Source organism: Pundamilia nyererei, unplaced genomic scaffold (genome assembly GCF_000239375.1).
Source record: "Pundamilia nyererei isolate P.nyererei 1_Seehausen unplaced genomic scaffold, PunNye1.0 scaffold00107, whole genome shotgun sequence".
Lineage (NCBI taxonomy): Eukaryota > Metazoa > Chordata > Actinopteri > Cichliformes > Cichlidae > Pundamilia > Pundamilia nyererei.
The window spans coordinates 724,126-748,086 of NW_005187508.1; the positions used below are offsets into that span (position 1 = coordinate 724,126).

General features: G+C 41.7%; 1 protein-coding gene across 12 annotated transcripts in view; it reads right to left on the reverse strand.

The window, feature by feature from the left end:
- Nucleotides 1-3,829: 3,829 nt before the first annotated feature.
- Nucleotides 3,830-23,961, reverse strand: part of rbm47 (RNA binding motif protein 47) — a 47,274-nt gene continuing 27,142 nt past the window's right edge. For 6 of the 12 annotated variants that reach the window (XM_005741107.2, XM_005741105.2, XM_005741103.2 and 3 more), the window contains 6 exons: nt 11,754-12,608; nt 11,341-11,671; nt 10,231-10,254; nt 9,588-9,797; nt 6,906-7,123; nt 3,830-4,857 (listed from right to left, as the gene is read on the reverse strand). In XM_005741107.2, coding sequence (XP_005741164.1) covers nt 4,606-4,857; nt 6,906-7,123; nt 9,588-9,797; nt 10,231-10,254; nt 11,341-11,671; nt 11,754-12,578 — 1,860 coding nt within the window. In that variant the 5' untranslated portion in view covers nt 12,579-12,608 and the 3' untranslated portion in view covers nt 3,830-4,605. Of the gene's footprint in view, nt 4,858-6,905; nt 7,124-9,587; nt 9,798-10,230; nt 10,255-11,340; nt 11,672-11,753; nt 12,609-16,958; nt 17,030-23,961 lie in introns of those variants that run through there. The other 6 variants (XM_005741108.2, XM_013912923.1, XM_013912925.1 and 3 more) reach the window with 6 other exon arrangements.

Sequence of the window (23,961 nt, forward strand, 5' to 3'; positions counted from 1 at the left end):
TTTAGATAGCAAGGAGTTTATTAAACTTCACCGAAACAATCTGCAAATTTCATTAAAATTTAATAAACTAGCATCTTGTCCTTATTTTTAGTTAGCACATACCTTAAACACTTAAAGCTTAAACACTAATGATAGTTATATAAGAGCAGATGCAGGCTGGTGCAATAAGCTGTACTTTTACGTCCAAATGGATGCACGATCTGATAATCGGTGACTAGTCGACTATCAAAATAATCGTTTGTGGCAGCCCTAATCCAAATACAACTGAAACGCTGCAGTGGGACCTTAAGAGAGCTGTGAATGTGAATGCCCTCAAACCTCAGTGAACTGAAGCAACACTTGTCATGCAAATCAGTTCAGTTTTGTTTATACAGCGCCAAATCTAAACAGCAGGTGCTTCAAGGCACTTTATAATGTAAGGTAAAGATCCTACAATAATAGAGATAAAACTCAAATATAATCAAATAACCCCCTTTAAGCAATCACTAGGAGACTGTGGGAGGGAAAAACTCCCCTTTAACAGGAAGAAACCTCCAGCAGAACCAGGCTCAGGGAGGTGCAGCCATCTGCTGCGCCCGGTTGGGGAAAGACGGGGCAGAAAACACACTCCTTTAACTTATTGCTGCTAAATGTGGTTCTGAATTGCTCAGGATTTTCTATGAGTCTGTTGTGGCCAGTGCGATCCTCTATGCTGTTGCATGCTGGGGGAGCAGGCTGAGGGTAGCAGATGCCAACAGACTCGATAAACTGATTCGTAAGGCCAGTAATGTTGTGGGGATGGAACTGGACTCCCTCAAGGTGGTGTCGGAGAGGCGGATGTTGTCCAAGATAAAGACAATGTTGGATAACACCTCCCACCCACTCCATGACATGCTGGTCAGTCACAGGAGCACGTTCAGTGAAAGACAGAGTACCGAAAAGCACCACTGAACGACACAGGAAATCATTCCTGCCTGTGGCCATCTCCCTGTACAACGCATCCACTTAACACACTGTTTACTGCAACAGCTACACCCTTTTTGCACATGTTCTTTTTCAGCTATTTATTAATAAGTGACTTTTATGTATATGCCTGTATCAATAAAGTATTCTGATTCTGAATCATGGGGTCTACTTCTGCTTCTGCATTTTAGCTCAGTTTTTTGTCAAATAAACAATGACACACTGTAATATGTCAAGTGCTGTTTGTATTTACTTAATTTTAAGATCTGATGAGGACGAGACAGGTTATTGTGATGTCCTGATACAGAAAATCTGACAAAGGCTTCATTTACTGTTTTTACTGTGTCTCCATGATCTGCCTGACATTAAGCATTTCTTCACTCTGCTTTTTCTTGGTTACTTTAACAGATATGAGCTAAAATAAACCCTCTTTAGCAGTGTTAAATAAATGTGTAAATCCTCTCCAGTGAGAAGTTGTGCTTGTGTGCGTAACAGCAGCTGGTGAGAGTTCACAGGCCATGTTCATGTGTCCAGAGCGTGATCTTGCTTGAAATGGATTCACTGCTGGCGTCGCTGCCGTCCGACACAGGCCCGATACTCAGGCATTTTTACGCTTTATTAGATTTTAGTAGTTAAACATGTGACCATTTGGCTGAAATCTGAGCCTGCTGAAACAAACTTACCTTTTCCTGAGCATACTGTACCACACCACGTGATCTAAATCCTCCTGCTGGGGTACAGCGTGTTTCTAGATTAAAGTTGAGATGCCACAGAGGAGTTTATGAAACACTGTGCTCCTCCTCTGTGACATTGCTTAATAATAGTTGATGTATGAGGTCAGACATGTGTCTCCATTCACAGAAGTCGGCGCTGAAGTCCCCTTTTCAGCACTTGCAACCTTTGCCAACTTTAATCCAAGGCTAATGATTAACAAAGAAAACCAAGTAGACAAAACGATGGACGGCAAGAGTGCATCCTTTCAAAAATGCTTTATTTATCTACTATATCACTATAAATATACCAATGCTGAACAAGGAAACGGGGCCTTCTGATAGAAAAGAGTCTGCATAGGTCTACAAAGGGCACATGTTGGCAATAAAGGCACACACTACGAAGAGTTAAAGATGCTAAACCCGAACATCTAAGTTAAACCAGGCACGCGCAGCTCCATACTGACACAGGAAGATCGTCCTGCTGCCGCTGCTGCATTGTGGGTGAAATGCAGGTGATGGAAAGTAAAGCAGGTGCTGCTGTGAGTGGAAGGGAGAATGCAGTTTTCTGTTGTTAAAACCACGTGAAATTTTGGTGAAGGTTAAATCATTGCCCCATCCACCCATCATTAGATCTTTTAATTATTTAGCCAAAAAAAGTTGCAACACATTGAGCCGGAGGCGCCAATGGGGCGTAACGCCTCGGCGGGCCAGGTTTAACCTTTGATATCGATAACGGGGAGAACTTGGCGTTCCCACTCTAAACACCGCGTCCAGTTCCAAATAGCAAACACAACGTTACACCTAACAAAAGCACAATAACCTCCAATGTTTAACAAACTATTGGACACTTTGGGGGAAAAAAAGAATCTACTTTTGTTAGTCTGACTTTTATACCTAAACAAGGTGTAAATAAAGAAAACAAATAGGTTTTACAATATATTATGCCTTTTCTTCTCACTTCATAAACAACACACGTAATGCATATATTAAATATATCCCGACTTATTGTCATCGTACAAGATCATAATAAGAGCCGTTAACAGCAGTTTGTTTTCTACATTAAATCCAGTTTCAAAGGAGAGAGAGAAGCAGTAAAATGCAGAATACAGAGTGAGATTACACAACTATGGACTAGTTAAGCAGTCTTTTCACTCACACTCTTGGGCCTAAACTTAAAAGCCAGGGAGCCCTCATATTAGCAAATAAAATACCATCGAATGCGGTGAAGGAGAATAATAATAATACAAAAGAAAAAAGAGCTGGTTTACAAATCAAAGGACACTCAAATGTTTGGCATTTTTCATAAAGGATGGCTCTTGTGGAGTGTGACTTCATGATCAGCAGCTGTTTGAATTCGAGTGTTACAATACTTGCATATTCCAGTGGGATGTATTGCTCCCAGTTATTCCCAGTCCACAAGTACACTTGTGTAGATGCACTGCAGAGTTTTCAAAGCGCCCGCTGAGCATTGAGGAGCTGCAGGCTTTATATGAGAAGAAGCACAAACTTTGCTCCAGTTCACACGTTTCATATCTCTTCATCTGAAAGTGGCAACTTCTCGCCTTTTATAAATACATTTACGTGCACCTCGGAAGAGGATGGAGGCAACCTTGGCACATCTGGCTACAAAAGCTGAAACCTCAATACAGTAATACCACAAATCTGCATCATGGGATATACAAATTCTTCTTTGTGCCAAAACACGCGGGCTTGGTTTTCTTACAAAAAGGCACAGTGAAAAGCAGGCAGTTGCATAAACAGCGTGTAGGTGTAAGGCACTGTAGTCAGGAGTCTTTCTAAAGTCCTCAGACTGAAGTGGATGTTAAGGTTTTTGGTCAGCACTGGCAAAAAGTACGAGCTGTTCAAGTGATAGAGTGCTCCAGTCCAGATAGAAAAATGTCTCTCATTTCTGTCCGTAGTTGTTCACAATTAAAAACATCAGAAAAAAACATAACTGAGTAAGAACAAAAAACAGCTAACATCTATTCAGTCTTAATCCCCTATTACCGCCGTTTCTTTAAATGTGGAACATTTTCCATGTCAGCTGAACATCATTCAAAAAGCTTTCCAGTTTTCTTTCTTAATTATTTGTTCCCAACAGGAATCTGTCAAAATAACAAATATTTAGCAGGCAACATTTCTTCAAAGAAAACCAACAAATGTGTTTCAATGTATCAAAGAGGAGACAGAGAAACAACCTTGCAAAGCAAAAAAAAGAGCAAAAATGAGCTAATTATAGGTAAATAAATGCAACCTAGAAAACCTAGAACCTTCATGTAAAACAACCAAAAACACAATAAAAACTACAATAACCAAAAAGTACCAAACAGGCGTGTTCAAAGCATTCAACCAGCATGGACGGACAGCATCACCTACAGCATGTAAAATTGGCTAAAATACTATATAATGATGGGGGGAAAAAAGGCATTAGTATATCTGAAGACAGCAGTCTTCAGCGGTATTTATCAGTAGTTCCTGTTGTAGTTTTTCTTCCTTACGATTAACTCGTCTCTCTTTTTTATTGTTACTCTGAAAATAGTTTCAAATCTAGAACAAATACCACGGCAACATGGAAAGAGAGAGCGACAAAGAATAGACACCTTAAATATATATCTTCTCTTCATAAATACTTGAACGTACCTTCGGTGTTCCCGTGGTGGGATTCGGAGAGAAACAAAAAAGGCAGAGGGCTGTTATTGGGAGTTGTCGTTTGTTACATTTGTTACATTATTCAGTAGAAAACAGTGATGCTGCCTAATTAGAAACACTATGTTCACCTTGGGTTGAGGACATACCGAGGCCGATAGGAGACGTCAGGCTGTTTGTCACTGTGTGTGCTTTTAATATTTGCTACAAATTCCTTTCGAGCTCAAGTTTGAGATGTTTCTACGTGATGGGACAGACAATGCTGAGATGTAGTTCAGTCACAGGCAGGATCTGAGCCTCTTAATCAGTATGTCTGGTAGACATCATGGATGGGCAGCTGGAAGGCTGTGGCGGGGAAGGCCTGGGGCACCGCGTAGCCGGCGTAACCTCCGTATGCTGCAGCCGCCACGGCTGCGTTTTTCTGCAGAGCTGCCAGAGCTGCTGTGTTGGCAGTGTAGTTTGTGATGGGGACATACCCAGGTCCATACAGACCACCAGCTGCTGGGATGCGCTGTACGTTGTGGGCCATGGCATAGACTGGAGTGATTGGACGGCCCTGCGTAGGGAAAGAAAGTGAATTAGAAAAAGGAGATTTTTAAAGCGTGCCCACAATGCCTGTATTTAATTTACATAAGAAGGGTGGCCATAGCGTCCTTTTACATAGAATTTAAGCCAGTGTGACTTAAACCTGAATTCCTTCTATTGACCAGAAGGGGGAAGCAACTCTGCACAAAGAAATGCAAAAGTTTATGGAAACATGACCCCAATACTCACTTGATCCATGACCTCAGTAAACACTTTGCTGATAGGTTTATGGTCTTAATGACTACTTTCAAGTCTTACTGAATGCAGCATGATGTTTATTTTGTTAAGTATGGTCCCCATTAGAGCCGTAAAGAATAATAAAGCACAGTTTTGTTTTGTTTTGTTTTTTTTGGGGGGGGGCTTATGTAGCAATGGGGCAGGCTGCTACAGAATGAGTGCGGACCATCTCTTTCTCAGTCAGACCAGCCCATCCCTAATCACAACTGGTTTCAAAACAGCCAGATAGAGCCGTAAAAATCTCAAGTCACGGCTTCACAGTCGCTAAGTTAATCTTTTCTTTAAGGTCTGAATCACACATGGGCTAAGTATGGGCCCTGGGCTTCAACCTGGGCCCCAGCGTCCTTAAAGGGAAACTAAAGACTCCCCAGCCTCCTGTCAATAAATGAAATAAAAGCATTGCTATTGGTGCTTAACGTGAATGATTATAATAAGTCTCTACTGCACCTTCCCTCTACAGCTCCACAGGATAATAGCTCACACATCTGGATGCCCAGTGAAAGATCTCCAGTTTGATTCCAGGGAGAGACATAAATCCTTTTGGGGTTGCAATAGAGGGCATCCGTTATAACAATCTGTCTAACACAGTGTGTTTTGGCAGGTGAGGGAACCTTGAGACGTGGTTATAGAGGTGCAGCGTGGGGAAAAGAACTCCTTAAGAAATAATCCACATAATAACTTGCTTTGCAAGGCTGCGATCAGCTGACCTGTGCTGCTACTCTATTGTTCACTGCTCTTTGTGGATTTGGCCAGCCAAATTCAGCAAGATATAATGAGATGTTTCATGAGCTGTATGGTTCATTTTCAAACCCCCAGACACCATAAAATGAGTAAAAAGAGAGTGAATCTAGTCAGCATCATCACGTTAAGTATCAGTTGATGTGTGGTGTAACTTAACGTCACAAAACTGCAAACTCACCAGTTTAGCCTGAACTAATGTCTACCAACCAGCTCAGTAGACCTAAAGTTTTCATGCAAAGTTTGAATAAGGGAATTTGTATACTTCAAGTATGAGTTCAGATCATGCATCGATCTCAAAAATGATTGAAAAACTTTGGAAAATAATCTCTCATCGTCTTTCTTACATCTTTCTCCGTTTCCCAGTCCTGCACATTAATGTTTGCTTCTCTTCCTCTCCCTCTCTTAGCTCACACACACATTTAGGAACAAACTGTGCAGAAACAGCTGTTCTGTTCTGAGATATTTGTCAAGCTGCTTGAAAAGTTGACCATGAAGTTACCCTCCTATTTAAAAAAACATCACTCAGTTTATGCTTGCTCTTCTTCTGTAGTGGTATGCAGGTGCTGAATTACAGCCACTGCAACTTTACATGGTAAATGGCCTGTATTTGTATTGCACTTTACTAGTCCCTAAGGACCCCAAAGAGCTTTACACATCCAGTCATCCACCCATTCACACACTGGTGATGGCAAGCTACATTGTAGCCACAGCCAGCCGGGGCTCGAACCGGCAACCTTCCGATTACAAGGCGACCTCTCAACTCTTGAGCCACGATCGCCCCTGCCATCTGCACCATGAACGCATCACAGGGATGAGAAGAAAAAAAAGGATATGATGAGGGTGTAAGTGGGCTGTTGGATGTCATAGCTTTCTTATTACTGAGAAAGTATATCCGTAGTGTTACCAGGAGCAACGGCAGCCACACAAATCTAAAAAATTGAATTAATATAACCGTAATATGCACTGACCTGCCAATCCCACTAAATTGCTCATTATCTGAATGTCATTCCGACTCACTTTGACCCCGTGAATAATACCCACCTGGAAGGGTGGAGGGGTAGAGACCGCAGGTAGGACGGTGGCAGCAGCAGCAGCAGCAGCAGCAGTAGCAGCAGCAGCAGCGGGGGAGTGTTCGGGGTGCTGCATGGCCAGAGGGTTGATAAGATGCTCCACTGTGTGCACCTTCCCCTCCTCCATCAGCTTGGCTGCAGGAGTGGCGCTGAACACTGGGTACTGCCCACCCAGAGTCTGTAATGCCACTGCACATAGAGAGACACACAAATGAGAGCTTGGATAACAGACTGGAGACAACAGAGCATCATCCAAATATTAACACTACTCAGGAAATAACAGATAAGCGCACACATGCATCCAATCATTTATAGAGATAAAACACTACAGAGGCGAAGAGAGAACAGCACAAACAGGGTGAAGGGTTCAATTTCAGCAAGAAGTGGAAATAAATAAGTTACACAAATTGGCGTTGTGGTGTGATTCAGCTTATGATGGTGCTCAGCTGGGGATTAACCCTAGCACTTCAACACACACACACAGAGCAAACACAACATCAGTCATTGTTTCAGATCCACAAAAGTCTTTTCAATCCTGTGATTCCACACAGACCGGCACCGACACTGAGCTGCAGATTGAGGTCAAATCCTTAAACAAGGAAACATCAGTAACGTCGACTCTACTGAACGGATCTCTGATCACCAAACACACGACACTGACACACACATGCAGTAAATGGTTAGTAAGGTTTAATCAATATGTTGATAAAACAATTAGGCTTAGTAGCTTTAGTCGAATAATTTGAAGGCTGAAGAATAATTCCAGTGTTTTAAATTTTCCATATCAACATCTTTTAAAAAAATCACTTCAGTTTCTATCTTTCATTCTTGAAAAAAGAAACGTACAGGATTTAGATGATCCACCAACATTAAAATAAACTCAGTTTCATTCCCCCCTGCCTGCTTTCAGGAAATAAGGCAGAATGAAAGAAATTGAATTTTTCCACCAGGAAAATGATCCTTTGAAAACAAGACACTTACAACGTTTCTCTCTTAGCTGGGAGAGCAGTTGCTGTAGATGTAGATGTGCTACAACTCTTCATAACACTGGAATCATCCTTCAAGTGATCAGAATAGAGTGGACACAACAGTCTTTAGTTTGTGCTTTTACATTTGCATTTCAGCTCCGATTATGGCTTAAACTGTCACAACGCTCACAAAGCTACAGATAAGACTCAGTGTGACTAGAGAAAAAGCTACCTTCGTTATGTTCGAGCACTTATTAAAATAGAAAGACAAAAAAAGATCATCCATCTGTCAAGTCAAAGTTGGAGACGACTGCATATAAACTGCCTCGAAAAAACTACAACCGTATAAAAAGCTATGTATGATATGGCTGCTGACTAAACCTCTGCACTCCAGAGATTTGGTAACACTTTATTATTCTTATTGATGATTATTATAAAGAAGTGTAGCTATGGTTAATTGATTTTTAGTTAGCTAATAGTTGCTGCTAAAGAAATACATAGCAATGTTAAACAGTGGTTCTACAGTGTAGGGTTTATATTTTGACCTAACAAGTGACTGATCCCTGCTTCGATTCTGGGATGTGATGCAAATCTCTAGAATTGCATCAAGACGGGCATCTGGCTTAAAAATGTACAGAATCTAAACCTGGGGAGCTACCTGCTGTGATGACACCCTACCAAAAAGAAAGCACCCAAAAGCAGGATTGACAGGTTTACAATAACCCTGCAGATAATGCTCACAGATTATGGATAGGTAGGTATTTTTACTGTGAATAGTACCATTTGTACATAACACAAAATACTCTTTTATAGGGATTTATTAATTCTGCTTTTTTTGTACTTTTGAGTTTTTGTTTACTTTCTAATATTTCTCCACTTCACGTTTTCTTTTTCACTCTTGTGCTGCTGTAACAAGTGAATTTCCCCAGTGTGTGTTTAATAAAGTCGATCTCTATCTGAAGGAGGGGCGGTGGCGTAATTCACGAGCTCGTGAAACCTTGTCCGGTTTCTCTCACTGCCTAGTTTGTCTTTAATTTGTAGTTTTTTAAATTGTTTCTATTATAAAAACTGCATAAATTGTAATTTTAGGCCTATTAATATTTTGGAAACATTAATGCTTCTTATTTTATTGCTTGTTAGCAGGGGGTTGCATGTTTTCTCATGTTTCTCATGTTCATGGAGACACACCATTGGTGTGAACCATTTCTCGTAAATATCAGCTTAAATGGGCTCCAACTGTCAGCATAAAGTGTTACCTGAAGACGCTCGTAACGGTGTTTTAAAATCACCCTGTGGTGTGTCTGAAACAACCCTTACAGTCATGGCTTTTGTGTTTTAGGTTTCAGTTCACCGCTCATTTAAACAAGCACTGATCAGCACAGTTTGAACCTGAATAACCAGAAAGACAAATTTCTGTTGTGTAAGGAAAAGGAAAGAATGAGGAATGAAGTATAGCCGTTACCTTCTGGTCATGTTGGAAAGGACTGACTACAATGTTGTTATTCTTTACTGTAAATGAAAGAAAGGCCGTCCTTTTGCGCATGACCGTCCAGAAATGACTAGAAAGCTGATTCACAAAAAATGCTCCTCAAATCACACAGGAGAAAAAACTGCGGGCTGGAAGATTTAGTAAAAGCCTTTTTGAGATGGGCAAGAATAGGTCGGGGTTTGTCTATCTCACTGACTTGTGCCATGTTTGATGCCAACTGGGTTGACGGAAGCAGCGAGCTCCAGACTGGGCATCAGCTCATAGGACTTTTCAGGCTGCTTGGTCTTGCCCTCGTGGTAGCGGCTGTAGATGCCACGACCGGCAGAGTAACCTCCGAGGTACGACCCCCGTGGCCCAGGGGTACGATTACCTGCAGTAGCACGACCACGACCTCTCACAGTACCTGCTTAAAATACAATTAAGGGGATATGATGACAGGGGTTGTGGTTTAGGGCAGCAGGGGCAATTTTGGCAAGATGAGTTTTGAAAGTTTCTCAAGACATCAGAACTTGCACACGACTAATTTAACTCGTTTTTTAGCTAATATTCTGCACATAGAGAAATATTGCTACTGAATTTTTGCTCCGACTTGGAGGTGTTTGGGTTTAGTGTGGCCTCTGTCTCTTATATTAGGTCTATTATGTAACTCCATAATATTGTCGACTTGTATTCCAAGAGTTTTGCCACTTGGTGGTGAGCTCTCTAATAACCCAGCATGAAATGGGAGGTGACAGCACAGCAGGAAAAAGATGGTGTTAGAAAATGTATAGTTTGTCACATGGCAAGAAGGCTCATTGTTCATCAGAGTAACAAGTAGGAATAAGGATGTGAGAGATTACCATTGTTCTGTATCATTGGGGATCCTTTGGAGAGAAAACCAAAACACAATGATTGCTCAAAGTTAGATTTTCCTGCTATCACCCAAGACCATATTTAAAATCAATCATTAAAGGTGATGGGATTAGCATTCATTGATCCATCAGCTGGTTTTGTATTTCCCTTTTACAACACCAGTTCCAAAAGAAAGTTGGGACGCTGTGTGAAATGTAAATTAAAACAGAAGGCAAAGATATGCAAATCTCACAAACACGTTTTATTCAAAGCATAGAACAAAGAAAATGTACGAAAACTTCAAACTAAGGAAATGTATTTAAAGAAAGAATCTGATCACGTTGAATTTAATGGCAGCATCGCTTCTCAAAAAGTTGTGACAGGCCCATGTTCACCACTGTAGTATCCATTACGCTCTGAACAACACTCCGTAAACTTCTGGGAACTGAAAAAGACCTGAGAATTTCGATTCCCCTAACCACAGAACAGTTTTCTGTTCTGTCTCAATCCATTTTTAAATGAGCCTTAATCCAACAACAATTCACATAAGGCTTTAACCTGAATTTGTAGATGGTGCATTGAACTGTGTTCACAGACTGTGATTTCTGGAAGACTTCCTGAGCACATGCAGTGATTTCCATGACAGAATAACGCCTGTAGCGCCGCCGGAGGGCCCAAAGATCACGCATTCATTCAAAATGAGCTAATTTTTGTCTTTAAAGAAAAAGGTCTTAGTTAAACATTTGATATGCTTCTTCCAATTTCTTCCATTGTGACTAAAATATGGGTTTGTCAGATTTGTAAATCATTGCGTTCTTTTTTTTATTCACATTTTACACAGTGTCCCAACTTGTTTGGAATCGTGGTTGTAACATAAAAGTGATTTTAAGCCACAAACCCTCATCAAGTTAAAGATTTCTTTAAAATTTCTCATCAAATGAATCTTTAAATGATCATATTGTCCTTTTGAACATCTGAAAATTTCTTACAGTAAATACTGTTTTCATATCATGAGATGCTAAAATGTTTTGGAGCTTTGGCTCCAACCAAGAGGGTTTTTCATGAAACACTGAATTTTGCAACAGATTATTACTGATTGAAAAAAAAATCATTCTAACCTTTGACGAAGTACTCTCTGTTGGGTCCAATGAGGGTGTTGTAAGGATAACCATAGTATGCCAATGTGTAGGGATCACACTGATAAACGTAGTTCTGCTGAGTAGCCTCTGAAGTGGCAGGAGCTCCCCCCTTTGAAGCCTTCTGGCGTGAGTACTGCTCTTTATCGACAGGTTTGGCGAGTGTCACCTCGATGCAGGACCCTTCTACCTCTGTGCCGTTGAGGTTGTCCATAGCCAACACAGCATCATCCCGGGAGGTAAAGTGGACAAAGGCGTAGTCACGGATTTTCTTTACACGCTCTACACATCCAGGGTTAAACTGGCTGAAAATCTAAAGACAAAGGATGGGAGAAATTAAAATCGTGTCAGAAATGTTTTGCATGCTCGAACCCAAATAGCCAGTCGGTCCTCACCTGTCTGATCGTCTCTTCGCTGGTTTCCATCATTAGATTCCTGACATACAAGATCTTCACTGTTTCCATCACGTCTTCGTCTACATCAATCTCTGGCTCTGCCCAGTCCACTGCAATCTGGTGGCCCCACAGCTGAATGCGTCCAGGCATCAGCTTCCTGCGAGCCATGGCTGCTGCACGATGTGACTCATACTCTACGAAGGCAAAGCCACGGTTCTTCATCTTGTCTGCAGCGCTGGCATAAACTATCACATCTAATACGCCTTCTGTCACCTTGGAGACCTCTTCCAGGATCTCCTCACGTTTCTTGGTCTTGGGAATGCCACCAATGAAAAGACGGCAGTTGTCCACTGAGGAGCAGACACCCAGCAGCCGCCCAGGCCGCACTTCATAGTTATTCAGCTCCCGCACGGCTCTCTTGGCCTCGTGTTTCTCTGTGTACATTACAAAAGCGTACCCTCGATTTTTCCCATCAAAGTCCATCATCAGGCGCATCTCATAGATGCGTCCTACGGACTCAAACACTGGGACCAACTCATCTTCATAAACATCCCGCGGAATCTTTCCGACAAAGATCTCACAGCCTCGAGGAGGAGATGCACCATTCCAACCGGGAGGGGGACCGTACTTTCGCTGACCATTTTCCTGGACCATACTGTAGCCAGTACGCTCCATCAGGGCCACCAGTGAGGCCTCATTCGGTGCACCAGCAACACCCTCAGGGATGTTGAGCTGTCCATGGTGAGAGTGATGGGCACCAGAGGATTTGGAGGGGGCAACGTTGTTACTCATGGTCGAAGAAGAAGCAGGATCTTCAGCTGTCATTCTGACAAAACCATCCAATCAGATCAGGGCCTGAAGGAGGATAAGAGAGAGATCTGTCAAATTATACTGAATTAAATGGCTGCTGTAAAGACAGAGGAAAAAAATACAGCGGGAAGAAAATAGGCTGAGGATCAGAAGACATCATTTAAACAACAGTGACTGATTGCTGACTTTGAGCACAATTTGCATGCATGCAAGATTACCTGACTAAAACAAACCAGCACACATTACGAGGCCTGAACACCACAGTGGAAATACAGCATCCATAAATCCTCAGGGCGCCTTCCCCTATCAGTGGTTTTACAACCTTGTTTTGTTGAGTAACTCAGATCGCTTGCTGACCTCTGACCCCTATCAGACAGATTGAAGGGCTGTAAACCCTGAAACCTCCAGCTCAAGGTTCACCAAGTATGACTAGGTCACATGCTCAGTGCATGTGTGTTTGTGGTGCGCTTGTGTGTAAAAAGTCAGCGAGGACTTAAGCTATATAAGGAATTTTGTGTAACATAAACCCTGTTATGTGACAAAAGGCTGCACACATTCATCTTTGCTACACACAAGCCTCCTGTGTGCACGCTCACCACGTGGCGGTGTTGGATTTTCCATCTCCTTATCAATATGAATGCCATACAGAGTGTGGGTGCAGCTATTAGTGTGTGCACATGTGTGTTTCAGTGTGTCCTCATTAAGTAGTGCAGCCCTAAAAAAGGAACAGAGAACAATCAGAAATCGGCTTCCCGAACATAAACCTCTTACTCTGTTATTTTCCAACACAGCCGGCATTCAGAATGGAAAAATCCACAGGTTTTTAAATCCCCCAAATCATGCTGCATAAAATAGTAAGCAACCAATCAGAACAGACTATAACACTAATTTGATGTGACTCGGTATCATGTAAAAACATATAGGCCAAAAAAACAAATACTCGCTACTTAGGCTTTGCTTGGGTTTCTTTGTGCAGCACAAGATTGCCTGGACTAGGATGGAGATAGGTGAGGCAGTCAACAAAGGCAAAACACTAAAAAGCCAAGCAACCATGGTAACCTGCACACTGATCTGACCTGACCCAACATCCCACTCTCCTACAAACAAACCTGTTCACATGTCACTTTGTCCAAGGCTGAATGAGGGGCTTAGAATGACTGGTTCAAACATGGATGATAGTACAAAAAAGGAAGGAAGCTTTAAATGTCTTTTTTAAACAAAGCACAAACTCCCAAACGGTTAGGAAAAGGAAAAGGAAATCACCAAGTGTGGAAAAATAATAATAAAATCCTCCTTTATCTTTTGCCAGTAGTTCACCACTGGTTGCTGAATCCCGACGAAGGTCAAGATGACATTCATTTATATCTGCTTTTCCAAAATAGTTTTCCAAGAATGGGTCATGGACCTGTTCTTGGGTAAAACTAAGGACAATGTGTGTATTCTAGCTCAGGAAGCAAAACCTTTGAGCATTTAACTGGCCTGCCTATCAGCACACGGGTCTTACTAAGAAATCATGCCGAAGCCTTCCGGGTTGTATCCACAGGTTCAAATTTTTCTGCGGTGCGTGGATTGTCTGAGGTTAATGTTAGAATTCGTATGTCGTGCAAATTCAATGGAAGGTTTCTAGGAGCTGTTGTTGTTGGGAGGTGCTTTTTAAACTAGGCTGCCAAACAGACACTGTCACCTTCAAACTAACTCATACTTGGAAGTATGTCTCTGCTTCCAGTTTGAGACACACTTTTTCAAGTTTTCCTACCACTCAGCTAGCAGCTCTTTGGGGTTGGGGTCCTCTATGCAAAAACTACAAGTAGCTGCAATCTGCTAAAGACCAAAGCAATCACAACTAGGTTTTTTGGTGCAGCACCATGTTTTTGACCAGTATGACTTACTGACAGCTAACAGCCACTCACCGTGTGGGGAATACACATTTTTCCAAGTTTGACCAAGTTGTAACACATCAAATGTGGCGAACAACTGTCCAGCAATGTATGCAATGTACCTCAGTAAGACCCCTCTATAGGCTAATGTTAGTCTATAGAAGACAACTTTTTTGTTTAAATATATTTTTTCCTGTGAAGATCAACAGGAAAGCAGAGGAAAAAAGGGCCACGGGTCAGACCCGAACTCCAGCCAGCCGCTTTCAGTATTGTGGCATATGGTTGCCTGCTCATCCAACTGAGCTAAACTGGCACCCGTATCAAAGGCAACCCTAACCCTTCACCTTAAGAAATAAAATCTTCTGCCAGTTGTAGACAAATTATTTTTTTAAGAAAAAAGGGGGATATAAAAATTAATCAGAAAGATGCCTTGTGGGTACATTACACCTGTGTTAATGTACGAAAAATAAAAGTGTCCTAAAATAGTTGCACATATCAGTACATATTTTATGAGGTGGTGAAAACTTGTGATAGTGTATTTTATATGCTTGGACACACTAACCACTACCTTACAGCTTCCTTTGCATGTAGTCTTGTGTTTTTAATCAGTGCAAAGTAATTATAAGGAGACGACAGACGTAAAATCACCCTCGGTAAATATGATTATTGATGGAATGTTCCTTTATGACAAAAAACCCCTAAATGTCTTACATGGTTTGTTGCACTTTATCAGTATTTTTTGTCACTTCACGTCCCTTTTTAGGGCTGCCACTGAAAACATTTATGAAAGTAGTTTGTTTTGGCATGCAAACAAACTATGCAGCGTATTCGTCATCTCTGCAGCTCATGACATTTTAATCTCTTCTATTTTTTGCTTCAGTATGGTTTTCTTTGTCTGCCCTCCCTCTGTTCCTTCTACCGTGTGAAGTGCTAACATGACTCGACCTCATATCAGCCTTATCTTACCAGGCTGATGACAAAAGGAGGACAATATTCACACTGGGAGTTCTGCTGGATGATAAAATGAAGCTTTGTAACACAGTGAGCTTGACACTTTGTGCACTGAAGCAGTTAGTATTAAAAAAAAACAACAAATTTAAATCATTCTTCCTGCTTTTCACCACTTCCTAGACATTCCTAACTTCCTCAGTGCTGATCGTGTCAGGAGTGAAGTGAAACTCTGTTGTAAAAATATGAGAATAATTTGCGTGAATTTGAGATCCTTTGTGTAGCACATGTACAACACAGCGTATTAAATGACAAAAAGCAGCTTGGGGAACATCTTCAGCATTCAATCCTGCATGTGTATAAGTGACAGAGAAAGGCAGAGTGGGGAGGAGGAGGAAACCTGAGGCTGAAACAGGTAGATAATTAACCAAGGTGAACACAAATCACAGCCTTTATTCACAGAGAGCATAAAGATTTACAGATGGTGTCTCATCCAGTAAAGACAAGGAGTTTGAAAAGTTATGACCACTTAGGTGTGGCTCACGTCTTCAGATTTGAGCCTCTTTGTTGGGGCATAACAGGAACAGCTAGTTACTTCGTTAAAAATAATCTACCTTGACATTAAGAGCTCAGAGTTCGCCTGGTCAAAGGTTACGAACTCAGAGCGGCGCAAGATAGAACGACTGGCAAGCGAACAAGCGAAGGAAGTTCAAGAGCGGGAATTTGTTTAGTTAACAGAGCAGAGCTATTCCCGTGAGATTGCTTGCTACGTTACGTTTATGATTGATAGAAGCACCTGATTCTCTGCATATTAACAGTGTGTTACTGGGGACTGAGTTGTTTTATGAGCGGACAGAGAGGCTTTTACAGAGTTCTTCAGGTCGTCATAAACACAGATTGACTTGCAAAATCCATCTTTTTTCTCAAAAGAGCAAGTGAGCATATAACATTTTGAATCTGTAGTCAGCTATGAAAAGGAAGGATATTGTATTATTTATGACTTTAGGATTTCTCTTATCAGAGGAATATGCATGTACAGAGGTCTGTACAGCGATCCAGAGCACTGATGAAATAGGCCTAAGAAGGCTGCCATCTTTAGCCACACACTCATGTAGACACGTGGAGGAAATTGATTCACAGTCCCCCCAGCAGCCCCCTAACAACAGCGTCGCAAGGCAGCAGAATAGGATCGTGGAAGCACCAGCGTTTAAATAAGCCTGAGTCCTGCTGCTTTATACATGCAACACAAACACCAGCCAGATAGCAACAGATGTGGTCTGTTAAGGTAAGTTTGAGGTAAGTCCTAAATAACTCAAATACTATTTAAACCATCCTTCAAAGACAGGTCCGTAGAGATAACTGCAACAACAATAATCAACGCATAGTCTCAAGTCACAAAAAGTTGTCATTCAAGGACAGTGAGCGCCTATCCAATCAAAGGGAGCTAGAGATACGGGGAAGTGAGAGTAAAACAGAGTAGAAATCTTGAGAAAGATCGTAGCAGAGGGATGGTGGTGGAAAAGAGAAGAGGAAGTAGAAGCAGAGAGTGGTCAGAGAGGAGGATATCTACCCCTGTTGCTTCACAGCGCTCCGCTGCTTGGCCGCCTGCTCTGGGAGTGTTAGTCCACCTCCATGAGAGACAGGTACAGCAGGGCACTGAGCACAGAGTCCAGCCTCCTCTACACTAAGACACACACACACACACTGACCCAAAGCTGCAAGCATGAGAGCTGATGAGGGTGGAGCTAAAACAGGTACTTGAGTTTGTGTGTGTCTGTGTGTACATGTGGATGAATCTCATCTTTACTTTTACTGTTATTTCATACACACACAAGCACGTTAACAAAATTTACTCATACATAGAGCAGTATTTATATTTCACACACCTATATACTGACACTGTGGAAAATATAATTGATGCTGTAATCTCCTTTTCAGACTTTCCATGTACAAATGACATGATTGAACCAGTAATTTTAATTTATCTGCTTACTTAAAGACAAATAAACTGTCAGTGTTCACCAGCCAAGAGAAGCATGCCACTAAGTGACATTACAACCAAGGCCTCGGTCACCCAGACCTAGAGACCTGTTTGCAACCACCTGGCAACCATTGGTCACTAGGGAAAAATATATTGCCAAACCGGTTGGCAAGTGGTTGCTGCCAATCGTCAGGTGAAAGTGGTCACAAAGAGGTGCACAGTCCTGCTCCAAAGCCTCTTTGTGATTGCTCTGGTTACTAGCAGATGGCATGAAAAATGCCAACTTCTCTGCAAACAGTCGCTGACTGTGGCAAAACTGAAAGGTGCTGATGGTTTCACTACCTCTCACTGAGTACTTGGCTGGTGTTTACTTGGAAGGCGCCAGGTTGTTTGAAAAATCTGCTAGTGATCACCAAAGCAATCACAAGGAGCTTTTAGGTGGAGCTCCCTCTGCACGATCAAGCTTTCCAGCATCCATTCACCCAGCTGTCCGGGAATATGCAACCCATTTTCTAGCATTTCCTTTAGTGAAAGATAGTGGTTTAGTTCAACAGAAAGAAAAACATTCTTACATATATCCAAGCAGACCTAACAGAGTACTTCTGCACTACTTTTACCTTTATAGTACTTTTACTGCATTTAGGAATACAGCTATATGTTTTCACTGATCCGACGCAGCTGTAGAAAAAAAACACAAGTCAACAAGTCTTTGTTCCCTGACAAGTGAAAGCAGGTAATGCAGAGAGGAGTATGATGGGAAATTGAGTTTTAATGGGTTTTGAGGGTTTTCTGCTTAGATTTGCAGAAAAGGGAAAAATGTTCAGGAAACGTTCAAACTGGGGTTTGAATACTTCCTCATGTTTGTGCTGCAGTGAAAGGACATCTGAAAATTCTGACTGGAAACTACCCCTGGAGTGATTTCTGTCATATCAGCACAAAACTGTGACTGTATATAAGTGTGTGCGTGTGCATTCAGGCATTCACGTGTGTTTTTTTTGTACATAACAACGGTGAACGTGTTCCTAGCACAGCTTAACCTAAGCAAACAGCACACACCTACCTGGGCAGTCAAAAGAGCAGATCAAGATATGAGAGAGAGGACGGAGAAAAAAAGTCACACGCTTTCAGATTTTGTTCAAAACAAAGAAAAAAAACGTTCCCTGTGTCTTCTGAAAGGAGCGAGAAAAGAGAGTGTTTGGGGAGACATGAGAGTTACAGTCTGGTGAAAAGCACACTAAGTTTTAGTTGCTAGTGAAACCGACCTCACTCTTTAACGACTGAGTAAACAGGCAAGAAGACAGGGTGTGAAGTATAAAGGCCAAAGAATAATGGACGGACAAAGACTAAAGATTAAATGATAGTGAGATACAAACGGGCTTTTCTGTCTATGAATTTACTTTACAATCACATCAGAAAGAGCTCGCTCAGTACAAATGACACCAAAACAGTGTCTGTAAAGATACCCAGGTCAAAGTATGAATGTAAAGGTGTGTGTGTACATAAAGAAAAGAAGAAGAAGAAGGTGCGGGGGGCTGAGTGTAAAGTAAAACCGGGGTTTCTTCTAAGCCGAGGGGGGTCGGTCTAAATTAAATCATTAACTGTGACTCATTAGTGGGAGCCAATCAGAGCTCAGGCACGCCTCAGAGATTTCAGGTGTTCTGGTGACTGCACAGTTAATCGTTTAGGAGGTCAAGTCAACAGTTTATCGTTTAACTCCACGGGAAGAACTGAGAGACGGCCGAAAAACGCTGACTGTCTCCTCAATGATTGGACACGCTCACTAAATCATTATTCAGGCACAGTTCACACCACGCAGTCATTCGTGTGAGACGACATGTTTTGGAGCGCAGAAAACAATGATTTACAAAGAATTATGAAATAAAGCTGCGATCCTGCATATTTTATGATAGTCAACGATTCCCGCGAAAAGCCAAATGACAGAATCATCCATCACATTTGTTTAGCTGCAGCTGATTTGGGAAAACAAATCTTTTGAAATTTGGATATTGCGACTTTGACTAAGAGAAAATTAAGTGAAAATAAATTCTTATGAGCGAAGAACGATCGTTGCTGGACTTTCATGTTCATCTGCTGAGAGGACGTATGATCAGTTAAATACATGCATTCACTGATTGGTTTTTGATGTCAGACTAAACTGCTTTTTAAACGTAACACTGCATGGCTGAAACTGACGTTGTGTTTAAGTAAAGCAATTACTTAGAACTAAATCAATCACAGTAATCAGTGGAGAGAAAGAACTTATAGAGCTGTCTTAGACTTTGTAGGATATTTATGATAAGCTGGCTCCCTATTAAGGCCAGGATTAAAAGACACACACACACACACACACACACAGGAATCTGTTACATAGGCGAAACAATGAATAAGCTGAAATAAAAATCAGCCATAAAACAGTCCTGGTAATCAGTATCTCAGCTAGAAAGGCTGACTGATTATTACATGCGCCGTCTATATAAGTAAATGAGTAGCGTGTCACAAGACCAGAGGTCCCGCTGTTCATTTCTGCGGAGTGATACGACCTGTAGGAGTGCACCACACTGTTCAGGCCACACCGTTTTCCTGGAAGAACATTCTTCCAGTCAGCCACAGAAACTGCTGTAGAAATACATTAAAAAAAACCGTTTCCTGGTGTGATTTTCATCACGTCAAACTGCTTCCAAGTTTCAGGTGGCTCTCACAACTCAACTCTCTCACAGATTTCAGCACACATATTGTTTTTAACTTTGACAAGGCCGAGCGGGATGGTGTCTTTTGATTAGAATGGCACCAAATACAAAGGAGGCATCGTGGTGTCTCTGGCCGCTGTACGGTGCATTATCTGAGCCACAGCACAGCACAGGGAAACAATCAACTTGACAAAAGAGAAGTGAGCACTGTGGCTGACCTCTTAAGACACATGATGTTCTCATGTTGACGCAGCTCAGCTGTCAACATGCTGACGCCAACAGGACGACAGAGAAACGAAAAAAGAAAAAAAAACAGTCGTGAGGCTGAGACAAAGGAATCTGCATTATCTTAAAATTTTTATATTACATTAGCTAAACTCCTGAGAGGCTTTGCTTCTGTCCCTGCGTCCGCTCCCTTATGCCTCCTTCTCCTCCTTCTCTGCACTTTTCCTTCCTCCCATCCATGTACCTGTCACCCTCATTCCTCTGGTTCACCCAAGCTCAAAGACGAGCAGCAGGGAGGGGGAGGAAGGAATGAAAGAGAGGAGGCAAGGAGATGCAGGAAAAAGGGGAAGATTAGAAGAAAAGGGAAGAGAGTCTGAGTGGGGATCTGAGGAGGAATAGACCAGATGGAGAGGAGCGAGGGAGGTTAACGAAAAAAGAGGGGGGGGCAAATGTGCAGGCCTCCCTCAGTGCTAGAAAGCCCTTCAAAGTGAAACTGGCCTGAAGAATTTCAGGTCAGACGGAGTGCGTAAGTGACCACCTCCAGCTCGGAGTAACTCCACTACAGAGGAAAGATTCCAGCTCATTTACTCCGAGAGCCCCCCTCCACCTCCAGGACCTTCACATTTGTCTCAAATGTCACTCAAAACAGCACGATTTGCGTCCAGCATGAGAATCTAACCCAACATAACAAAGATCCTCAAAGAAAAGCTAAGTCTTGTTATAAAGTATCACAATATACAGATCCTTCATACAGCAACAAAGTCATTACTAATCAGAAGAGCTGCTTTAGCACTCACAGAAAGGAGCTTTGCCTCTTCAGACAAACACATTCCTCCGGCTAATCAGCTAGCCCGCTCAAGGCCATAGCAGACATTGTTTCAAGCAATTACTACTGATGCTGGCGGTGTCACACTCGTGACACGGGCTCCTTCAGAGTGTGTGTGAGTGTGTGTTTGAGGTTTAGCACAGGTATTTGGTCATGCTTGACACCGAGCAACATGACTTTATTTTGGGATTTTGTTTTTTTTCCATTGTTTTTCCCATTCACACATACTTCACACACTTAAAAATGAGCTAATCTTCACGTACTCTTGGGCCTACCCAAACACACCGAGAGAGTCAATTCTCCCACAACAGCACGCTTACAGAAGACGGAAACAACAGCGATGTCATTACAAACAGCTGTTTTTTTAGCTTTTCCATCACAAAGTGAACCCATTCATCAACCAAACTTTTGTACTTTTAGCACCGAGTATACCCTCAGTGAATGAATGAAGCAGCATGTCTCTCTCTTATGCACACACACACACACACACAAAGCAAACACCTCACCTCACTGGGGTAAAAGTCCACGCATTATATGATGAAGAACCCGGAAGTCTATGGGTAATAATACCAGCTTCTCTGTGTAGCCACTGAAGCATTTTTATCCCCCACCCTGAACACACACACACACACACACACACAGTGGTGTGCCATGCCACTCCACTGGTTCCACTGGTTCCACTGTAGGGATACCTTGATCTCCATTCCAACCTCTGATTGGAATAAAGACAGCAAAGGCACTTAAACCAATCAGTTTGACTGTGATAAAGTGGTGAAACAGGCCCCTCTGGTAAAATGATCAAGCAAAACTTGACGGATTTCTATTTAAATCGAAACGCAAACAGCTGTTTAACCAGAAACGTCTCCATCAGAAGCTGTCCTGTTAGGAACGTCTTTGAGGTAAAGGCTTCTAGAAATTATTGAGGTCGTCTTTCATGAAGATACCCGTCTGTAACGAGCAGGCTTTAAGGAGAATCAAGCAAATTAGATTTTTAAAACAGACAGAAACAACCTTCGGGGTCAGTTTTAAGATGTTACCTGTTTTCCAGACTCAGATGTTGTCGATCAGGCCGAGGAGATGCAGTCTGTGTTGACGGGGTATCTTTTCACACCTATCTAAAACTCTCTCCCTGCGTCCATTCACACTCCTTTGGTGTTGACAGGCTGCAGGAGTTTAGCCAGTCTCCTTGAGTGCCTGAGTCTGTGTGTTTGAGTGCCGAGGTAAGCAAAGGTGGTTTAGTGTTTACTCATTCTCAATGGCCAGAGGAGAGAGGTGGGGCCACTTAGGGCAGGTAACCCCCTCCCTCACCCACCTTTTCTCCCTCCTTCAATCTCTCGCTCTCTCTCTTGCTAAGCAGATAAGGAGTCAGAGGAAAGGGAATGCAAGGGATGAAAGGGCAAAGGGTGTGACTGACATCAGAGAAAAGTCATGAGCTTGCGTGGGATTCAGAACAATACACTCCTGATTACATTAAATGAATAAAACCAAAAAAACCTGACGTGGAGTAGAATGATGATCGAGGAAGTAATTACTGGAATTTGCAGGAAAATTTTCCAAATGCCAGCCTTTTTGTCTAAGAGGACAACAAACTTTCACAGTCCCAAAACAAAGCAATCACTGAATGTTTATTCTACCTACAGACCTTTGTGAAACAGATAAACACACTCTAGCACTCACACAATAAAAGCTCTTCTTTCTTCTTGTTAGGCAACAAAAAAACAACAAAAGATCTCGCTGATCACATCAGCTCATTCCAAAACCACAGATAGAAAATAAATATGTGAAATATATCAAAATCAGATGATGTTTAAACACCAGTTTTTAATAAATGTAACAGACTGGCAGAGCTAGAAACAACTAAAAAGTAAGGAGGGAACGCCTCTCATTAAAAATAAAAACGTGAGGCTAGAGGCCTTTCTGTGGCTTTGTGAGCTAAATTTCTTTCACACGCTAACATATACTTTAGTGATTGACAGGTTTATTTTATTTTTAATTATCATTGCTAATTAAATGTTTACATTAAATGTAAATGTAACTAAATATCTCAAAAAGCTAACTTTCAAGTTAAGCCAAGTTAAGCTATCAGAAGTTAAGCTAAATCATTTAAGCTAAGCTCAGCATGTTAGCTTGGACAAACAAGCTAACTTTGTTTATTTTAATCAGTCCTCACTATTGGGAGCAGTTAGCAGCAGTCACGGAGCTTCAGTCCAGTCTCAAGGCGGTTTGTGGAAAATTCACCAAAAAATGTTTTTTGTGTGTGTTTTTTTGCGCCGGTAAAAACAAGTTTGCCATATTTTTCACCAGCTAGTAGAGCTATGTTTGTAATTTGTTGGACAAAGATACAGTTTCTGTGCACCTGACAGATACTTCAGTCAATCAAGCTGTGAGTGGCATGCAGACCTTTAGCTAAGGGGTTTAACAGTGTTCCCTTTTTCTATATCTTCAGGCGTATTTCAGTCAAAGGTCTGTACAGATTATTAACCTAGTGCGGTACTGTAAATCAGAAGAGATTACTTTAGGCTGGAGGCATTTTCAGTTGTATTGAAAGACACAAACCCTTTGTCAAAGTGATATATCCTTGATTTATAGCTCAGGTTCAATCAAGTCAGTATTACAAAAAGTCTGTTAGATATTTCTGGTTTTGCCACAGTGTGTGCACAATGACATTTTTCTGGCCACTCCCAGTGAGTATCATGATTAAGTTTCACCTGACTCTTTTGTTCATGTTGAATTAAATATGAACTGAAAGTCACTTTGGTGGTAACATATTAAAGACAAAGTAAATGGAAATCAAAGCAAAGCAGTCACATTCCAGTCATATTTACCAAAAACACGAGGAAAGTGACAGAGAATA